The following is a 21,852-nucleotide window of genomic DNA, read 5'->3' on the forward strand; positions in this document are numbered from 1 at the left end:
AAATCACTCATTTTTCATCACATATTAAATTTTATTATATAATATTGATGATGATATATATTTCCTAACTCACAATAATTTACAAAATAATATCCACATTATACTCTCGTGAGACGATCAATCTCGAATATTTTTATCCGTGATATGAGTTGACCCGATCCATAATATCATGAAAAGAATACTTTTGACATGAAAAATGATAATTTTTCATAAGTTGGGTAAAATCGAATATCTATCTCACAAAATTAACCTGAGAAACAGTCTTGCACGAGTTTTCTCGCCTTATTATTCAAGATTGTGATAATTCATAATGAACTATATATGATTTTTGTAAAAAAAAAAAAAAATTCTCTGTAAATTCTTGATGTTCATATAATTTCTCAATATTTAATATATTAATTGATTTACTTTAAAAATATTATTCATTAAAGACTTTAACAAAAAACGATCATCCAAACACATAAATAAGATATACAAGAGGCTACTAATAACAAATATTGTAAGAACCAAGTAAAGCTACTGAATTATATACAAATTTATATTTTTTAGAAATAAATTTCAAAATAATTTAAAAAATGATTTAATAAATATATGGAAATCCATAAAAAAAAAGTCTAATGATTATTAATTTTTTCAAATGTCATTTCCTTTTCCGTTTATTATTGTTAAGAAAATTCAGGACAGTTTTGGTTTTTGACTCGGCAACATTTTAGAAAGAAAATTGAGAAAGGAGGAGCGACCTGGAAATAGCAAAATAGGCGTGGAGAGAGCACGTTGTTATTTTTTTTGGAGTTTTTACAAGTTTTGAACTGTGGCTTCTCCCCGCTTCCCCTCTACTCCACACACCTATATTATAAATACCAATTTCTCCTTTCACATGCACTCACTCTATTAAAAAACACACCATAGCTATATATACACTTTCCTGTATCTATCTATTCATTCTGTTGGATGATCGATCTGCGAGAATCGGAACAGTAGCTGAGCTGCTGGAGCTACCGATGAAAATGCTGAGTGAGTTTTCATTTCCATTTTCCTGTCGTTTTAGCTGTATATTTTTATGCTGGTGATGTTTCTTTCATTTGTAGATTTGACGAAATCGGCGAGGCATTATTGTTTTTTTGGATTTTATTGGAGTATCGTTTGAGCTTTATTTTGAAAGTTTAAGCGATTATGCAGATCTGTGAAGTTGAGCTGAGATTTTGATTTTATTTCGTTGTTTTAGTTATACAGTTGTTGATTATTGATTTACAAGTGTATAAGGTGGCATTCGAATTCGAAGTTCACCTTGTAAAAGTAATGTAGCTCAGATGACATTTCTTCCCCGATTTTTGTTTATTGGGTCGTTATCTTCGTGAGAAGATTGGGATTAGGGAAAGCTCTTCGGTGTTAACTATCTATTATTTCAGTGCGTTCGGGATTTTGGATTCATAGAACGGATCTCTGGCAGTTATTTTCGATGGAAAGTGTTTTCAAGTTTGAATGAATTAATTTTTTTAATTGCTTTTATTCCGATAGGTTCTGTTCTGATTTATTTTGAATTTTGGATTTAGAATCGAAATTGATAGAATATTTGAGCCACACGCGGAATTCGTAGAATTGTGTAATGCTTTTTGTTTGAACAGATATTTCATTATTATGACTTTTTTGATATATAGTTTGATCAGATATTTTTTTTAATAAAGTTTGACAGATTTTAAACATATTGTATACAGCCGAAAAATTTAACTTGGCACACTGATTTTCTGCTACTGCCAGAATAAGCTGTAGCTCCTGTCTCCTACTAGCGTATCGTGAACAACTGGAAGCAGCCCTTTTTTCGTTTGCGACATCTTTTCATATTCCCTGCAATTGACGGAAGGTTCCAAATTTGAATTTACCTTCGTCTATGGCCATATGAACGCATTTTGGGCTCATGAATCTATCACGCCCCGAGACCGGGTTATGACACCGGCGTTGTTTAACAACCACACGATCGAAAAACAACTAGCCTCGTAGTACATCATAAACCGAAACCAATTTATTATCAGAAATTTCCCAAAAGTTCACTGTCTTTACAACTCAAAAGAAATAGAAACATGCGGAAGCGTAAATACACGATACTGAAATCATAAGACAGAATAATCGACGGGTCCCGAATTAAACTGCTTCATCACCATCCCCAAAAGTAGTCTTGCTCCTCATCCTCAATTTGATTCTCATTCTTATCTGGGTGGGAAAGTAAGGGGTGAGTATTTTGGAGAAATACTCAGTAAATGGGGGCCGATCGCGCATGACCATTATCGAGGATATACATATGAATAAATTATCAAAATTTCAATATTAAGAATGTTGAATCAAATACTAACACAAATACGAATATAGCACTGAAAATCATCTCATTTTCTATGGTTTTTACTGATCAGTCCCCTATATGTTACTCCTCTAAGGAGCGAGGCCAAAGGAACGGTTATTATAACCCACCGCATCAGGGCCTAAACAAAGTATATCAAAGTTCGGAATTTCCTTTACCATTTCTAAATCGAGTCATTACAGTGCATTTCAAAAAAATTCAAACATGCTTTCACATATTTAACTGATATCGAACAAAGAACAATTCAAGGGATTTCAATACCAAATGGAAATGAATATATCACGCCGACCGAATTCTCAAAGTCATGTTTAATTTATTTTTGAAACATATTATGCCCACTTAAAAAGAAATAAGTGTGCCAAATAAAATAGTATCAAGAACCCACTTACAAAGAAATATATATAGCAAAAGCTCACTTACCGTATTCTGACTGCTCAAGGAAACGTAAACGTGAACGGTGAGATTGCGGCAGAGCTTTGTTACTAGAGGGCGAAGAGCTTCGAGAATACGGTGCTGCTAGAGAGGATTTCGAGAATTTGGATGTGCAAGTTTCGAATGAGGAGCCTTCTTTTTTATAGGCACGAATAATCTGCTACAAGGTAAGCTCTGAAGTCGTTCCACGAATGACGCTGCGTTGATGGCTCCACGAATGACGCTGATGGCTTAATCAATGGGTGATTGCACTAACCTCTCCCGGATGAATGTGGCCACTTTTTGGTTCAAGGTGCTCACTCGAGGTTTATGCTGAAATGGAGTGATTTTGGCTGTATGAGTTCCTCCACAATTGGTGCACTTCCATAGAGCATGGTCTTCACATTCTCCCCTCCTTGATGTAAGTTTCGTCCTCGAAACTTGGATTATCTTGTCCTTCGAAAAGGTAAGGGTAATGGTTTCTCATTTTCTCTTCGAGTTCCCAAGTGGCTTCTTTTTCGGTGTGATTGGACCATTGTACTTTGACGTATGAAATCGTTCGTCGTCTTAGCACTTGGTCTTTGGCATCCACAATTCTGATCGGGACTTCCTTATAAGTAAGGCCTTCATTCAAGTCTCCCTTGATTAGGAGTGGTTCAGCTTCGAGGATGTGGCTTGGATCCGAAACATATCTTCTTAGTTGTGACACATGGAAAACATTATGGATTCTAGACATACTCGGTGGGAGTGCCAATCTGTATGCAAGTGTACCCACTTTCCCTAGAATTTCAAAAGGTCCAACATATCTAGGGTTCAGTTTTCCGGGTTTGTTGATTCGAACCACACCTTTCATTGGTGATACTTTCAAGTATGCTTTATCTCCCGCTATGAATTCCACTGGTCTTCTTTTCAAATTAGCCCAACTTTTCTGTCGGTCTTGTGCCACTTTAAGTCTCTCCTTGATTATAGTGATTTTATCCACTGTTTCTTGGATCAATTCGGGTCCAGTGATGGCCTTTTCTCCTACTTCATCCCAATATAGTGGTGACCGACATTTTCGCCCATACAGAGCTTCATACGGCGCCATTCCTATGCTGCTGTGAAAACTGTTATTGTAAGCAAACTCAATCAAAGGCAAATGTTCACTCCAATTACCGCTAAAGTCTAGGGCACACGCTCTCAGCATGTCTTCTAAAGTTTGAATTGTCCTCTCTGTTTGACCATCGGTCTGAGGGTGGTAGGCCGTACTGAGGGTGACCTTAGTTCCCATGGCTTGTTGAAAACTCTTCCAAAAACGAGATACAAACCTCGGGTCTCTGTCTGACAAGATGCTGGCTGGAACCCCATGTAATCGTACGATGTTATTCATGTACAATGTGGCTAGCTTGTCCAAATTATAGTTCATGCGGACTGGTAAGAAATGCGCAGATTTTGTGAGTCTATCTACGATTACCCAGATGCCATCATGGCTTTGTCTAGACTTTGGTAAGCCAACCACAAAGTCCATGGAGATATGTTCCAATTTCCATTCTGGAATTTCTAGAGGTTGAAGAAGTCCTCCAGGTCTTTGGTGCTCTGCTTTGACCTGTTGGCACACAAGACATTTGGAAACAAATATCGCAACATCCTTTTTCATTCCACTCCACCAGAAATTCTTCTTTAAGTCTCTGTACATCTTGGTACTGCCAGGATGGACTGAAAATTTCGACTTATGTGCTTCTGACATTACTTCTTGTCGAAGGTTATCTATGTCTGGTACACACAATCGTCCTTTCATCCAAAGGACTCCTTTGTCGTCGATCTGAGTATCTTGAGACTTTGCTTCCTTAGCTTGTTCCTTAAGTTTTACTAGAACTGGGTCTCGATCCTGGTTCAACTTGACGATTTCTCGCAGACATGGTTGAGCGGAGAGTGCAGCTAAGGTAACCTTACTCATATTCCTCCGACTCAAAGCATCAGCTACTTTGTTTGCCTTACCTGGATGGTAGCTTATGGTCAAGTCATAATCCTTCAACAGCTCAATCCATCGCCTTTGTCTCATATTTAATTCCTTTTGGGTGAACAAGTATTTGAGGCTCTGGTGGTCCGTGAAGATTTCGCACTTGGAGCCATAGAGATAATGTCTCCATATCTTCAAAGCAAAGACGACTGCTGCCAGTTCGAGGTCGTGAGTGGGATAATTTCGTTCATGCGGCTTCAACTGCCTTGATGCATAGGCAATCACTCTTCCTTCTTGCATGAGTACACATCCCAACCCTTCCTTCGATGCGTCACTGTAGATGGTGAAATCCTTATCTTCAGTGGGCAAGACTAACACTGGTGTAGACGCGAGCTTTTCTTTCAATGTCTGAAAACTTTTCTCGCAGTTGTCATCCCAAATGAATTTAGAATTCTTTTGAGTAAGCCTTGTTAATGGTACGGCTATGGAAGAGAATCCTTCAACGAATTTCCTGTAATAGCCTGCCAATCCAAGAAAGCTTCTAATGTCTGTGGCGTTTCTCGGTTTCGACCAATCTAGAATTGACTCCACTTTCTTTGGATCCACTGATACTCCTGCTTCCGATATCACATGCCCTAAAAAGGATACACTGTTTAGCCAGAATTCGCATTTCTTGAACTTGGCATAGAGTTCTTTCTCCCTTAAGGTTTGTAGAGTGAGGCGGAGATGCTCTTCGTGATCTTCTTTGCTAGGAGAGTAGACAAGGATGTCATCAATGAATACCACTATGAACCGATCCAGGAACGGCTTGAATACTCTGTTCATTAGGTCCATAAAGGCTGCTGGTGCGTTTGTCAGACCAAAAGGCATCACCGTGAATTCGTAGTGTCCATACCTTGTCCGAAAGGCCGTCTTTGGGATGTCTTCAGCCCTGACCTTCAATTGGTGGTAGCCCGTTCTCAAATCCAATTTGGAAAATATTGTGGCTCCCTTAAGCTGATCGAACAGGTCATCTATTCTCGGAAGAGGGTACTTGTTCTTGATAGTGATCTTATTCAATTCTCTATAGTCAATGCACAGTCTCATGCTCCCATCTTTCTTCTTGACAAAAAGTACTGGAGCTCCCCATGGAGACGCACTTGGTCGAATCTGCTTTTTGTCTAGCAATTCTTGAAGTTGTTCCTTTAGCTCCTTAAGTTCAGCTGGTGCCATTCTGTATGGTGCCTTGGAGATGGGTGCCGCTTCGGGCACTAAATTGATTTCGAACTCAATTTCTCGATCCGGGACTGTCCCTGGTAGTTCCTCTGGAAAGACGTCTGGGAAATCTCGCACGATAGGGATGTCCCCCGGTTTAAGTTCAATTTCTTCCTTTACTGCGTTAACCGTTGCTAGATAGATATCTGCTCCAGATTTCATGGCTTTCCATGCTTGGGATGCGGAAAGAAGTGACTTCCGTTCCTTGGATTTGCCATGATACACGACCTTTTTTTGGTTCGGGGTTCAGAGCCTAACACTCTTTCCCTTGCAATCTACCATCGCATTGTTTTTTGCTAACCAATCCATTCCTAAGATGATATCGAACTCCACCATGTTCAGTTGTATCAATTCTGCTTGGAATAGGTGCTCATTGATACAGATTTTACACTTTCGGTGCACTCTATGTGTTTCGACTGTCTTACTAGTAGGAGTCGCTACTCTAAATGGTTCAACTAGTAATTCAGGCGTAAGCCCTAGTTTCTTAGTGAACCTCTTAGATATAAATGAATGAGTAGCACCACTATCAAATAACACATAAGTTGGCATTTCATTAACAAAAATGGTACCTGCCACGACATCGTTTGCATCATCTGCTTCTTCTTGGGTTATTGCAAACACACGAGCGTTGGGCTTATTCTCCCTTGGCTTGTTGAGGTTAGCATCAGCATTAGGCTTGGTACTTCTCTTCAATGGCTCGGGGCAGTTAGCAATTCGATGCCCTAATTTCCCACAATTGAAACATGCTCCCGTCTGTCGGTGGCATTCTCCAGAATGACGATTATTACATTTGGGGCACATCTTTGGTTCTTGGTAAGTTGGGTGGGACGAAGCACCTTTGAAGGGTCCACTGGACTGATTCGGTCTCTTGAATGGTGGCTTCCCTTGAGATGACTGTCCAGTAAGAGGTCGCTTATTCTTGTTCTCGTTCTCCCGACGCTTGATATCCGTCTCAGCTCTTATCGCTGCTCTCATTAAATCAGCAAAGCTTGTAGGTTGGTAAACTGCTAAGGATGACTGGATACGGCTGATCAAACCCTTCTTGTATCTGTGCATCTTTAGAACTTCATCTGCCATGATTGTCGGGGCATAAGTTCCAAGGTCATTGAATTGGGAGGTGTAATCTACCACTGACATGTCTAGAGTTTGCGAGAAGTTCTCAAACTCGCTCAGTTTCTGAAGTCTGACTTCTGCTGAGAAATACTGTTTGAGAAAGACATCTCTGAATTGTTGCCAAGTGATTGCTCCGGCGGCTGTCAGGGTAGGTGAGACGGTTTCCCACCACTTGCTTGCCTTATCCTCCAGGAATGGCACTATCACCTCCACCTTAAGTGCCTCAGGTATCTCTAGCAGTCGCAGTTGGGTTTCCACGCTTTTCAACCAACTCTGGCTACTCTCAGGGTCGGCGTCTCCCTTGAACACTGGGCAACGGTTCTTACGAAGGGACTCATAATGATACTTGATCCCATTCTGTGCCGGTGGTGGTTGTGTCTGCTGATTACCGTTACCATTGGGGTTTCCCAAACCCTGGATAGTTGTTGCCACTATGGTGGCTATAGCCATTAAATCTACTTGGCTCAGGCCCACTCTGGGAGGTGGATTGCCGTCAGCATTCGGATCTTCCTCATTGTTGTTGCGGTTGTTAACGTTTGCGTATCGCGGGTTGCGATTGTTTCGGGGAGGTCTTCCGGCCATCTCCTACAAGCGTACAAGTTTCTAAGATATTTGTTGCACAAACTGATAGAATTCATTGAATAATTTGTGCGAAAATAAATTGACGCCAACAAGTAATCGAAATAACAACTTTTATTGATTTCTCAAATAAACATAAACAACTGAATGGGGATTTACTGGAATAGCAACAACGGAAATAAACTAAAAATGGTTCACTAAAATATTCTAATCTGCTATCTCTCCATTCCCCACGGCTACGTCAGGTGGGGCTTCTTCCTCCTCGGAATCCTCCTCCGGCACATCCGGGTCTAAAAACTCTGCCAGCTGCATCTGCAGGTCTTGATTCTCCGATTCTAATTCAGCAATCTGTTCCCTATGAGTCAGAATCTTCCCTATCGCGTTGTCCAACTCATTCTTTGTACGCGCGCAGTTTGCTTGATCCTTCTGGATGAGTGCCTTTTCTCTTGCCTTCCTTTCGTCTATCTCCTTTGATAGCCTTTGGTTATTTTCTGACAATTGCATGACCACCTTCCAGGACTCTTCCATTCTCTCCTTATCTCTTACCCGTGCGTGACGAGATTCAACCAATTCTACGGTACGTCGGTCCAATTCATCCATAGCTTGTTTGGTTTGGCCCCTCGTCAGTTGTAATGATTCTCGCAGTTCGCCGTTTTCTTCATTAACGAGTTGGAACATCTCATATACCTGATCGATCCTCTTTTCTGCTGCCAATAGCTTGGTAGTCAGATCCTCCACTTGCTTCCTCCTCTCCAGATTGCTAGCTCTCAGCCTCCTAACCGTCCTATCGTGGCGTGCTAGAGCCAAATCATCTAAACGTATAGGAGACTGAGCGCGCGGGCGAGGTCGGGGACTGTCTAGCTGGAACGTCTCTCTATGAGTAATCGAAGCTACACTCTTACGGGCAGTTAAACGTATGCGAGCCATTTCCTGGAAAAAGAGAAATGCTCAGAATATCAAAAATAGGCCAGAATAAAATATCAGAGTCATATAGAGTCAAATAAAGGAAAATAAATAAAACTTTTCGAAAATTTCCAAAAATGGAAAGTTTCGGGATAGACATATGGATTCGAAGCACATGTCGAGAGGATTCCAGAACAGTTGACGGAATCGAATTCGGAGTTTCCTACGAAAAGTTATAGGAGTTACAAAACTTTCCTAAAACGGCAAAATCGAGGTTTCGGAGGCCTAAACGAAGGAATTTCGCGATTTCGCGCTGTAGCTCCCAATTAGGGTAGGGAGTCTTGATCGTTGGGCCGTTTCGGAGGGGATAGCATTGGCCGATTTATAAAATTCCGCCGAAATTTTTTTTTTTTTTTTTGACAATTTCCTTCCCCAACCGGATTATGAACCTGGCGGCTCTGATACCACTTAAATGTCACGCCCCGAGACCGGGTTATGACACCGGCGTTTAACAACCACACGATCGAAAAACAACTAGCCTCGTAGTACATCATAAACCGAAACCAGTTTATTATCATAAATTTCCCAAAAGTTCACTGTCTTTACAACTCAAAAGAAATAGAAACATGCGGAAGCGTAAATACACGATACTGAAATCATAAGACAGAATAATCGACGGGTCCCGAATTAGACTGCTTCATCACCATCCCCAAAAGTAGTCTTGCTCCTCATCCTCAATTTGATTCTCATTCTTATCTGGGTGGGAAAGTAAGGGGTGAGTATTTTGGAGAAATACTCAGTAAATGGGGGCCGATTGCGCATGACCATTATCGAGGATATACATATGAATAAATTATCAAAATTTCAATATTAAGCATGTTGAATCAAATACTAACACAAATACGAATATAGCACTGAAAATCATCTCATTTTCTATGGTTTTTACTGATCAGTCCCCTATATGTTACTCATCTAAGGAGCGAGGCCAAAGGAACGGTTATTATAACCCACCGCATCAGGGCCTAAACAAAGTATATCAAAGTTCGAAATTTCCTTTACCATTTCTAAATCGAGCCATTACAGTGCATTTCAAAAAAATTCAAACATGCTTTCACATATTTAACTGATATCGAACAAAGAACAATTCAAGAGATTTCAATACCAAATGGAAATGAATATATCACGCCGACCGAATTCTCAAAGTCATGTTTAATTTATTTTGGAAACATATTATGCCCACTTAAAAAGAAATAAGTGTGCCAAATAAAATAGTATCCAGAACCCACTTACAAAGAAAGATATATAGCAAAAGCCCACTTACCGTATTCTGACTGCTCAAGGAAACGTAAACGTGAACGGTGAGATTGCGGCAGAGCTTTGTTACTAGAGGGCGAAGAGCTTCGAGAATACGGTGCTGCTAGAGAGGATTTCGAGAATTTGGATGTGCAAGTTTCGAATGAGGAGCCTTCCTTTTTATAGGCACGAATAATCTGCTACAAGGTAAGCTCTGAAGTCGCTCCACGAATGACGCTGCGTTGATGGCTCCACGAATGACGCTGATGGCTTAATCAATGGGTGATTGCACTAACCTCTCCCGGATGAATGTGGCCACTTTTTGGTTCAAGGTGCTCACTCGAGGTTTATGCTGAAATGGAGTGATTTTGGCTGTATGAGTTCCTCCACAATTGGTGCACTTCCATAGTGCATGGTCTTCACAGAATCTTTCATCATTGTTTGTCTCACATTATTTATTCAAGCCCAGAGTGGATAGTGGATACTTTGTTGTAATTGTATTTTGCTTCTGTGAATTTCTTTTACGCATATCGGCTATATGTGACTTATATAGGTCGTACATATATACATACAATAAAACTATAACACGACAAGAACAAATAATAAGATGAAAAACTGAACGTTGTTGAGTTCATGTCGTTCAGATGAAGTACGATCAAACAATCAGTTCAAGACCCGCATATATTTGAGAGCGAGGCAGTGTGATTTTCCTGTCATATCACTTTCAGAAATATAATATATAAGTAAAATATGGTACAGGTGCTGCAGTTTCCTGCTTGGCGGTATGTGCTCACAAAGATAGCTTGTTACTTGCTTGACAGTGTAGAATCTCATCTGACGACAATGCAGGTAAATTTCCAGTTTCAATTCTTTTCTTGGTTGGAGTGCCAATATTTCTCACAGAAATTATTATTGTTTCAAATGAGTTCCACTGCTATTGCTGCTATGATCATAAATTTCAACATAATTTATGCATAAATACAGCTTCTACGGTAGATATAGCCTGTTATAACATCGCATTTATTTTCTAATTGCAGCAATTATGAAGGCATATCAGTTAGCTTCTACAAACTGTCATATCATGAGGCAAACAGGCATGAATAACGAGAATACGTCTTCCAACATCACAGGGTCAAATCTGCGAATCACACGAGCTCCGTTAAAAGCATTGGGCTCTTCAGGAGGATTGCCTCCTTTACATCCTTCAGCAAAACAGGAGGGGAAACGGGTCTCGCGTACAAAATCTAAAAGAGCAGCATCGTATGACAACAAAAATGCATCAAGTTCAGCTGCTTGTCCCCGGCAAAAGAAAAGGGCTACTCTCAAGGATATAACTAACATCACTTGTGATAATTTGTACACAAACTGCATCGGTGCAACTGCAGGACAAGTAAGATAATCATCATCACTTGAGAATTGTAGCATTTATTTAATATATTGCGATGACAAGAATATTCTCTCATGATCTTTGTACATCTCAAGTAGTCGACAGCAAATATTCAACTCGTATCTCAATTTTTTTGTTCATGGGATATTTTAGTCTACATTTTGTGAAGTGCTGTGTCTAGAGTTCAAAATTGAACCTGTAAACTTACAAATGCCGAACATTCCTCTATTCTCAGGCAAGAAACCAGGAAAGTAAAAGCTCGAGACAAAATATTGGGAAGATGGTAACTGCTTGTTTTGCTAAAGAGTTTCAGGTTCCTGGGTATGAAAGGAGAAACGTCACAGAGAAAATGAACATTCTAAAGGTGGAGGAATCACAAGAAATTGGTCCCATGGTGAACTTGGCAATTGAACCAACCGAAGGAGTCGACCACAAAATGTCGAGTACAGCAGTTCTGGTTCCTTTGGATACAATGCCAAGTAGCCACACTCCACAGCTAACTCCATACAACAGACGTAAGACTTTGTATTAAGCTTTTCAAAAGTAAAACTTGAAGTTCTTCCCAACTGTACTAAAAAAGTGCAATAATAATATGTGGAGTCTGACTGTCCCAGTAAATGCTCTAACTTTTCAAATGAATCGGAGACTCGGAGTAGTTCTACATTTTGAGGACTGGCATCAGCATGTTAGTAATTTGTACTTTGACCTTTGTACACGAATTCCTTTGGTGATTGTAGAATTACAGTTTAAGAATGCCCTGAAATTTTTATATTGAAAAGAAATGTTTATCTCTCTGTAATTATTTTATGAGCACTTTGACATGACAATTAAAATATTGTTTCACACAATATAAGTTCACAACATTGGACAAAACAATTTAACTTTGCTAGTATATATTCATGTCTCAACAGAACATGGAAAAAAGTTTCTGAAACGTATAGATTGACATTTTTTGGGTGGTTTTCATACAGAAGTCTGGGTAATAATGATAAGAAAAGAACTGATATTAATCCTTCCATGGCACTTTCTTCTGCTTCGATCAATTGTCTTTTGACAAAAATTATCAATACGTCAATATTATTCAAGTATGTTTATCGATGCAAATTGTGTTCAAAATAAAATCTGCACCTGAAGCTGGGACTTCATCCTTGTCTTTGCCATCACATTATGTATCATAGATCTCTGAAGAGCTATTATTCTTGAAAATTGATTAAAGAAAGTATGTACTTAATAAGTGGTCTCTCTCTAGTTTTTGCTCATGAGTTTTAACAGTTTGTGAATTATCGTGCAGAGAATGGCAAGCTTTTAAGTAAGCAGGAAAACTTGGGTGATAGGGGCATCACTGATATAGATTTAGAAAAGCATCCGCTGATGTGTAGCATGTATGCAGCTGACATATATTCTAATCTTCGAGCAATACAGGTACGCAAGGTTGCCAAAGCTCTGTTAAATCATTTTGTCGAGCTTAGTTCTTTCTTTTATGGCTTGAATTCCAGGCAGCTTGTCACAATCCTATAGGGGGCTTAGTTTTGTTGTTGGATCAATTTATTTATATGAGACTATATGTGAATAATTATGTATTGTGGGTTGTCTATTAAGTTAAGCCCAAAATAAAGTGATCAATTAATGTTTCGGGTTATTGGGCTTTAATGTATCTAATGGGTTGTGGGCCTTTAATGTGTAGAGACATAGGTGTAATTTCTGTTTTTATGATGGGCTAAAACAGAAATATCAGAAGATATTGATAAACATTATCTATAAATATGGGTCATGGTCCCCAGATCTCGCGTTATCACTTTCACTATTTTCTCCCCCATTAAGAAAATAGTTCTGAAGAGAAACTAAAGGATTCTCTCAAGGAAAGAGCGCGTAGATCTGGAAGATCAAGACACGTTTTAAAGAATTCAGGATTATGACTTCAGGTACGCTTCCGCTTAAGATTTCAGTCAAATTCTTGATGATTTATCATGATGGATTCTGCGGTTTATGGGTTTTCCCCAACAAGTGATATCAGAGCCATTCATGTTTGAATCATTGAGATTTGTTTAAAGTTTTTGGATACTTTTTGGATCCAGATCTGAAAAATTAAATTTTGTTTAAAATTTTTTTGATATAGCTTCAGATCTGGAAAATATATTGATACGGTTTCAGATCTGAAAATTATTTTGGTTTAGATCTGAAAATTTTTTTTTGATAAGGTTTCAGATCTGGAAAATATTTTGGTTGAAAACCAAATCTTTTAAAGTTTCAGTTTTGGTAAAAAGATTTGGTTGTAAAATTTTAAAGATTTGGTATAAGATTTCGATTTTCCTTCCGGTTTTTGTTCAACAAAATATTTTAGAGGAAAATCGAAAATTCGGATTAAATTTTTTTTTAAAAAAAAGGTACGGGTTCGGGTCGGGTCGTACCGACCCGGGTCGACCCGAACCGTACGGATCCGGAACCGGGTCGTCCGACCCGTACGGAATTTCCGAAAATAAAAAAAAAAATTCGGTTCAGGTTTATTCGGTTGAGGTTAAATATTCATTAATTCAAATAATGACAAGGTTATATGTATTTTTAAAATTGATTAATTGAAATAAAATGTGGCCAAAGTGACCTCTTTTATGGAAATTAATTTTATTTTGAAATACAAAAGGATTTTGGATATATGTGATTTATATGAATATTGATCGGCCCAAAGGAAGGTTAATATTTAATATAATCACATATGCAATTGTGGTGGTAAACATGTGATAGTTTTTCGGTTTTTTTCATGTGAATAATAAATCGGCCCAAAGGAAGGTTGTTATTTGACATGATAGTTACTATCAGTGTTTGACTGCTGCGCCAGGATATCACTTACAAGTTAATCTTTTGTCCAAAGATGAAACATTAATGGAGTGCTCGATGTTCTGTTTATGGGGGTTTACATTATTTGAATTTATTGATTATTTTATTTGGATATTTGGTTGAGCATGTATATTTGGTTTTTTGTTCTCTATTCAGATTTGACTCCTGCAAATATTCACTCCAACATAAATTCTATTCCTATGTTAAATGGCTCGAATTTTAAATCGTGGCAAGAGAATTTGTTGATAGTTCTCGGAGTCATGGATTTAGACCTTGCGATAAGGATTGACTCTCATCCCGCTATTACGGATAAGAGTACCTCTGATGAAAAGAGGGAGTTTGAAAGGTGGGAGAGATCGAATCGCATGTGTATGATGATCATGAAGAGGGCCATTCCAGAAACATTCAGGGGCACAATGTCTAGCGACATTGCTACAGCTAAGGCTTTCCTTCAAGACCTCGAAAAGAGGTTTGCTAAAAGTGAAAAGTCTGAAATTGGTACACTTTTGGCAAGCCTCGTTTCAATGAGGTACAGGGGTAAGGGCAACATCAGGGAGTACATTATGGAAATGTCTCATCTTGCTTCAAGGTTGAAAGCACTGAAGCTTGACCTCTCTGAGGACTTGCTGGTGCATCTGGTTTTGATATCTCTTCCTCCTCAGTTTAACCAGTTCAAGGTGAGCTATAACTGTCAGAAAGAGACTTGGTCTCTGAATGAGCTCATCTCGCACTGTGTCCAGGAAGAGGAAAGGTTGAAGCAAGACAAGACAGAAAGTGCTCATTATGCCTCTACCTCGAAGGATAAAGGAAAGAAACGAAAGTATAAGGAAGCTGCGGATACACAGCCTCCGAAGAAACAACAGAAGAATCCTAGTGATTCTCAAAGTTCTGGTTGTTTTTTCTGTGGCAGTGATGGGCATATGAAGAAGCAGTGCAGTAACTATCACGCTTGGCGTGCTAAGAAAGGTATCCTTCTGAATATGGTTTGTTCTGAGGTTAATTTAACTTCAGTGCCTAGACACACGTGGTGGATAGATTCTGGTGCAACAACTCACATCAGTGTGTCTATGCAGGGTTGCCTGGATTGCCGAAAACCAAGTGATGCTGAAAGATTCATCTATGTTGGTGACGGCAACAAAGTTGAAGTTGAGGCAATAGGAAAATTTAGATTATTGTTAAAGACTGAAATATATTTGGATATTTATGAAACATTTGTTGTGCCGTCTTTTAGACGGAATTTGATTTCCATTTCTGCATTGGACAAATTTGGTTATTCTTGTTCTTTTGGAAATGGAATATTCAGTTTTTCTCGATTCAAAATTGGTTGGTTCTGGTTCTTTATCAGGATACGATAATTTCTATTCTTTGGATGTTATTGCTTCATTTAATGAATCCCTGCAAACAAGTAGAGACACTAAAAGAAAATTAATCAGTGAGAATTCAGCTGCGTTATGGCACAAAAGATTGAGTCATATCTCTGAAAAGAAAATAAGGAGACTCGTGTCAGACGAAATTCTCGAACCTTTAGATTACACAGATTTTAATAATTGTGTTAATTGTATAAAGGGAAAACAAACCAACAAAAGGAGATTTGAAGCCAACAGATGTTCAGGCGTCTTAGAACTTATACATACTGATATTTGTGGACCATTCCCTTCGGCTTCTTGGAATGGTCAACAGTATTTTATAACGTTTATAGACGATTTTTCAAGATATGGCTTTATTTATCTCATTCATGAAAAGGCACAGTCATTGGATGTGTTCAAAAACTATAAAGCTGAAGTTGAAAATCAACTTGGCTTAAAGATTAAAAGCGTTAGATCTGACCGTGGTGGTGAATACTATGGTAGATATGACGGTTCAGGTGAACAACGTCCAGGACCTTTTGCTAGATTCCTGGAGGAATGCGGTATCGTCCCACAGTACACTATGCCGGGTTCGCCCACTATGAATGGTGTTGCTGAAAGACGAAACAGAACGCTTAAAGACATGGTGAGGAGTATGATCAGTCATTCTACCTTACCAGAATCACTCTGGGGAGAAGCACTAAAGACCGCAGCATATATCCTTAACAGGGTTCCAACTAAGGCAGCGACCAAAACCCTTTATGAACTTTGGACGGGTAAAAAACCCAGTCTTAAGCATCTGCACGTTTGGGGATGTCCAGCTGAGGCAAGGCCTTACAAGCCTAATGAAAAGAAACTGGACTCAAGGACGGTTAGTTGTTATTTTATTGGATACTCTGAAAGATCCAGGGAGTACAAGTTTTATGATCCCACGAGTAAGTCGATTTTTGAGTTGGGAAATGCCAGGTTCTTTGAGGATGTTGAGTTTGCGGGGGGAGATAAAGTAAGGGATATTGTCTTTGAAGAGGAATATGTAAATATTCCCACAGGTGTCTTGGACATTGGTCAGGATCATATTCCTCACTTTGACCAAGACACAATACAGGAAGACAATATTAGAGATCCTCTCATTCCAGATGAACAAACTCAAGCACCTCCAGAACCTATGCCATTAAGGAGATCCACTAGAGAGCAGTAGAAATGCAGTGCCAGATGATTACATTGTATTTCTTCAAGAACATGAAGCAGACATTGGATTGATGGAGGATGATCCTATTAACTTCCGCCAAGCCATGGAAAGTTCTAACTCTCAAAAGTGGAATGATGCCATGAATGAGGAGATAAAGTCCATGAAGGACAATGACGTATGGGATCTTGTCCCATTGCCTAAAGGTACGAAGCCCATTGGTTGCAAATGGATATTTAAAACCAAGAGGGATTCGAAAGGCAATGTGGAAAGATATAAGGCTCGTCTTGTCGCTAAAGGCTTTACACAGGCATTGATTATAAAGAGACTTTCTCTCCGGTTTCTTCGAAAGACTCTTTAAGGATTATAACGGCTTCGGTGGCGCATTTCGATCTTGAGCTTCATCAGATGGATGTAAAGACTGCGTTTCTAAATGGTGACATTGATGAAACGATTTATATGGTGCAGCCAGAAAATTTTGTGTCCAAAGACACAAATAATATGGTTTGCAAATTAAAGAAATCCATCTATGGGCTCAAGCAAGCATCTCGACAATGGTATTTCAAATTTCATCAAGTGATCATCTCGTTTGGTTTTGAGATGAATTTGGTCGATGATTGTGTGTACCATAAGTTCAGTGGGAGTAAGCATATTTTTCTGGTTTTATATGTTGATGACATTCTGCTCGCTAGCAACGATATAGAGTTGTTGCATGAAACCAAGAGATTTCTAGCTAAGAATTTTGAGATGAAGGATCTTGGTGATGCATCTTTTGTACTGGGTATTCAGATACATCGGGATCGTTCTCGGGGTATTCTTGGATTATCTCAGAAAGGCTATATCGAGAAAGTTCTCAAGCGATACGGGATGCAAGATTGTAAACCAACAGATACACCTGTGGCTAAGGGAGACAAATTTAGTCTCAAACAATGCCCAAAGAATGATTTTGAGGAAAAAGAAATGCAGAAGGTTCCCTATGCATCTGCAGTGGGGAGTCTGATGTATGCTCAGGTTTGTACACGTCCAGATATTGCGTACGTGACAGGAATGTTGGGACGATATTTAAGTAATCCAGGAGTGGAACATTGGAAAGCAGTCAAAAGAGTTTTACGGTACCTACAGAGAACAAAATATTACATGCTCATATATCGGAGGTTGGATCAGCTTGAGATCATTGGGTATACTGACTCCGATTTTGCTGGATGCCAAGATAGTATGAAATCTACGTCGGGCTACATCTATCTCCTTGCTGGAGGTGCCATTTCCTGGAAGAGTGCTAAACTAGTCACTTATAGCCTCTTCCACCATGGCAGCTGAGTTTGTAGCGTGTTATGAGGCATCCAATAATGGAATATGGCTGCAAAATTTTGTCACGGGACTGCGCATTGTTGATGGCATTGAAAAGCCACTAAGATTACATTGTGACAATAAATCAGCAGTTATGAATTCCAATAACAACAGGAGCTCGACGAAGTCAAAACACATTGACATCAAGTTTCTGGTTGTTAAAGAAAGAATTCAGAGTGGAAAGTTGTCTATTGAGCATATCGGTACAAACTCCATGGTTGCGGATCCGCTTACTAAGGGACTACCACCCAAACAGTTTCATGAGCATACTGCTAGTATGTGTGTTATGTCAATTGAGGAAATCCAGTTTTAGTGGGAGTTTGTTGTTTTAAATGCTTTTCAGTTGTAGACATTTTCAGTTACAGTTATGTAAATTTATTTTCTGCAGAAATAAATTTCAAGTTAAGTCACACTCTGATTATTATTTAAAGTTTGATCTCAATAAGGTTAAAGGGAGGACCAGTTGGAAATAGGCATGTTACGGTCACATTGCATGAAATTTCCATGCTACACATCCACTTCATGATCCATGTCATTCAGTTGTGTTGGCATATGTGACCATTGATGGGTCTAGTTACCTTGAGTGTAGCGAAGACTGCTTTGATCCTATGTTGATGTGATTGATGGATCGGATTGGTTATAGATACATTTCGGAATGACAACAATTTTGAGCTCATAAGGTTATTTTCACAAACATAATTATAAAGTTGCACATATAGCCCAAATGGGAGATTGTTGGATCAATTTATTTATATGGGCTTATATGTGAATAATTATGTATTGTGGGTTGTCTATTAAGTTAAGCCCAAAATAAAGTGATCAATTAATGTTTCGGGTTATTGGGCTTTAATGTATCTAATGGGTTGTGGGTCTTTAATGTGTAGAGAGATAAGTGTAATTTCTGTTTTTATGATGGGCTAAAACAGAAATATCAGAAGATATTGATAAACATTATCTATAAATATGGGTCATGGTCCCCAGATCTCGCGTTATCACTTTCACTATTTCTCTCCCCCATTAAGAAAATAGTTCTGAAGAGAAACTAAAGGATTCTCTCAAGGAAAGAGCGCGTAGATCTGGAAGATCAAGACACGTTTTAAAGAATTCAGGATTATGACTTCAGGTACGCTTCCGCTTAAGATTTCAGTCAAATTCTCGATGATTTATCATGATGGATTCTACGGTTTATGGGTTTTCCCCGACATTGTTTTCTCTCATCACTACCAAGTTATAATACCAATTGAGAGACTACAGCATAATAGCTCACAACTTGGATTCTTTAAAAATTTAAATCTCTGTTGTAACCATGGAAGCTAAATAGATGTTCCAGAAACTCTGCTGTTTCTCTCGATTAACAAATGAAGTACTGTTTTGTGCTCTCACTTTATACTTCTCTTCCAGATTTACCGAAGGCCTTCGGTTGATTACATGGAAAAGCAGCAGCATGATATCACTGAGGCAACGAGGGGTATTCTGGTTGATTGGCTTGTGGGGGTTAGTTTACTCAATGGAATATTACTTCTTGAATCTAAGTTTTTGGATTTGGGGCACCAGCCATTACCATTTCAAGCTTTAGGGGGAGTCTATTCGACTTACATTTATATTTTCACCTGGATCTGTTGCTACTGATGTTCTGGTTTCTCATCATTCTAAACCAGCACCTTCCTTTGTGTCTCTTGTCAACTTCCCTTCATTCTAACATTTTTCTTTACCATTTACATCTTTAAATTATTGAATAACAAAATTCGGTAAAATAATTTAACTTAGCTATGAGAGTGGCCTTAAGTGCTACACAGAAATATGAAAACACGTTTGGGAGGTGAGGGAATGGTAGCAGCCTAGCAGGGATGCCCAGGGCCATTATGTAACTTTCCTTCTGGTTTTCGCTTTAATGTTTTCTCCTATGATTTTCCTCAAATTCCGTATTTTATTTGTCCTTGTGATTTCACGTGTGTTGTCCTTTTTTTTCCAGGTTTCTGAAGAATATAGGCTGATCCCTGATACACTCTACTTAACTGTAAATCTTATAGATAGATTTCTATCGGCGATTAACATTGAGATGCAGAAGTTGCAACTCCTTGGAGTAACATGCATGCTAATTGCTTCGTAAGTTACATACAATAATCAGAGCAAATGTAAGCTTCACAAGTTCATTTTGCTAAACACGACTGTGAACTGTCTTTATAGTCCTTCGAAGACTTATCACATACGTCATGATTATATTTCTGCCAACGATTATCCCATGTTTCTAGCCAAATTTGAGCACGTTGATTCTATAAATTCTATTGTGGCAGAGATGTTTTTTTATTTTTATTTTTTCTGTAAATACCACATGGAAAATTAATCAAAATTGGTGTTCTCATAATCTTCTTTCATTTATCCTAATGATTAATGGTTTGAAGGAAATACGAAGAAATTTGTGCTCCTTGTGTGGAAAATTTTTGCTTTATTACAGACAACACCTACACAAAAGGAGAGGTATGCCGTATGCCCTTGTCTGAAATTCACCTTGCACATATTTCCTGGAGTAATTTTAAGACATTTCCCAATTACGAAGGAGCTTGTGTTCCCGGTTCGTCTGGACAATTTTTAATCTTATCTGAAGCACTCATTTCTTGTCAAACGACAGGTACTGAAAATGGAAGGTCTTGTTTTGAACCATTTAGGCTTTCAATTGTCTATTCCCACCACGAAAAAGTTCCTCAGGTACCTGATGAACCTTGCAATCTTTTTTACTTAAGGCTGTTTTGCTTAGTTCACCACCTCTTATTTTTCCGTACTTCCAATGCTGATTATAGGAGGTTCATTCATGCAGCGCAAGTTTCTTATGAGGTAGATAAAATTGGTGTTCCATTTATGTTTAGTCATAATTATTAAAGAAGCCATTTTGATTTAGACTAAATCCTCTCATTTCCAGATTCCTTCTGTGGAGCTGGAATTCTTGGCTAATTATTTAGCAGAACTAACACTGGTGGAGTATAATTTCCTGAAGTTCCTTCCTTCTCTAATTGCTGCCTCAGCAGTATTTCTAGCCAGATGGACACTTGATCAATCAGATCATCCATGGGTTGGTTTTCTTGTGCCTCTTTCTTTTCTCCTTTGGACACTCATAAAATCAGCTTTATTCAAACCCAGTACTTAAATTCTGTTAAACCAACTAGTGAACCAACTATACACTTTATTTTTTTGTGCAGAATCCAACGCTAGAGTACTACACATTGTACAAAACATCAGACCTGACACACACAGTTCTTGCATTGCAAGATTTACAGCTTAACACCAAGACATGTACACTTGACGCCATTCGTGAAAAATATAAGCAATCCAAAGTAAGATATCTGATTCATCTACACTATATGTTTGTAAGTGCACTTTCTTCTTTTACACTAAATTAAATGTGTGCTAATATGGGATCAATGGCACTACTAACTCCATCATACATAATTTCAAAAAACATGCTTATGTTAGAAATTTAAAACGAAATCTTGCACTGATATTGTTTTTGGAATGACAGTTCAAGTGTGTTTCAACTTTTCGCCCACAAAAACCTGTTCAATCACTGTTCTAAGCATAACAGGCTCATATTTATTACGACGACCATTGACTTTCTTCTACCGGAGGATCATTGATAACTAACTGGATGTGAATGGGGAAGCACTGTAATTCTTCACTCAAGAGTACTGCAACTTCTCAATTGTTGTATGTATTTCCGGTCTCTTATAGACTGTTTTTGTAACCAGAATATTTAAATAAGTGATCATATATTTCTTTATTATGATATTAACTTTTTCGAGAGCAGCAACCATCTGCTTGCTGGTATGATAGCTCTAACTTCCTGGGAAATTCATTTGTATTTGTTCTCAAGATTGAACTTTGCTTACTATTAATGAAAACAATTCGGTTGACATT

General features: G+C 38.6%; 2 protein-coding genes across 2 annotated transcripts; one reads left to right on the top strand and one right to left on the bottom strand.

Annotated features, from left to right (window-relative positions):
• The first annotated feature begins 818 nt into the window (after window positions 1-818).
• Window positions 819-21,852, top strand: LOC142543033 (cyclin-A2-2-like). Its single transcript, XM_075649996.1, has 13 exons — window positions 819-1,014; window positions 10,605-10,694; window positions 10,883-11,235; window positions 11,468-11,747; window positions 12,524-12,654; window positions 19,345-19,437; window positions 19,916-20,049; window positions 20,346-20,421; window positions 20,573-20,649; window positions 20,742-20,775; window positions 20,861-21,010; window positions 21,138-21,272; window positions 21,458-21,852. Exons 3-13 carry the CDS (start codon window positions 10,888-10,890, stop codon window positions 21,509-21,511), a joined length of 1,512 nt encoding a protein of 503 aa, XP_075506111.1. The 5' UTR covers window positions 819-1,014; window positions 10,605-10,694; window positions 10,883-10,887; the 3' UTR covers window positions 21,512-21,852.
• LOC142541805 (uncharacterized) lies at window positions 6,204-7,652 on the bottom strand. The gene has a single exon (XM_075648264.1). It carries the CDS (start codon window positions 7,650-7,652, stop codon window positions 6,204-6,206), a length of 1,449 nt encoding a protein of 482 aa, XP_075504379.1.

Source organism: Primulina tabacum, chromosome 4 (genome assembly GCF_025594145.1).
Source record: "Primulina tabacum isolate GXHZ01 chromosome 4, ASM2559414v2, whole genome shotgun sequence".
In the NCBI taxonomy this organism is placed as follows: Eukaryota; Viridiplantae; Streptophyta; class Magnoliopsida; order Lamiales; family Gesneriaceae; genus Primulina; species Primulina tabacum.

Coding starts and splice junctions, on each gene's coding strand:
- LOC142541805 (XM_075648264.1), bottom strand. CDS start 7,652: ATGGCCGGAAGACCTCCCCGAAACAATCGCAACCCGCGATACGCAAAC.
- LOC142543033 (XM_075649996.1), top strand. CDS start 10,888: ATGAAGGCATATCAGTTAGCTTCTACAAACTGTCATATCATGAGGCAA. Junction 20,050..20,345: donor ACATGCATGCTAATTGCTTC/GTAAGTTACATA, acceptor AATGGTTTGAAG/GAAATACGAAGAAATTTGTG. Junction 21,273..21,457: donor AAAAATATAAGCAATCCAAA/GTAAGATATCTG, acceptor TTGGAATGACAG/TTCAAGTGTGTTTCAACTTT.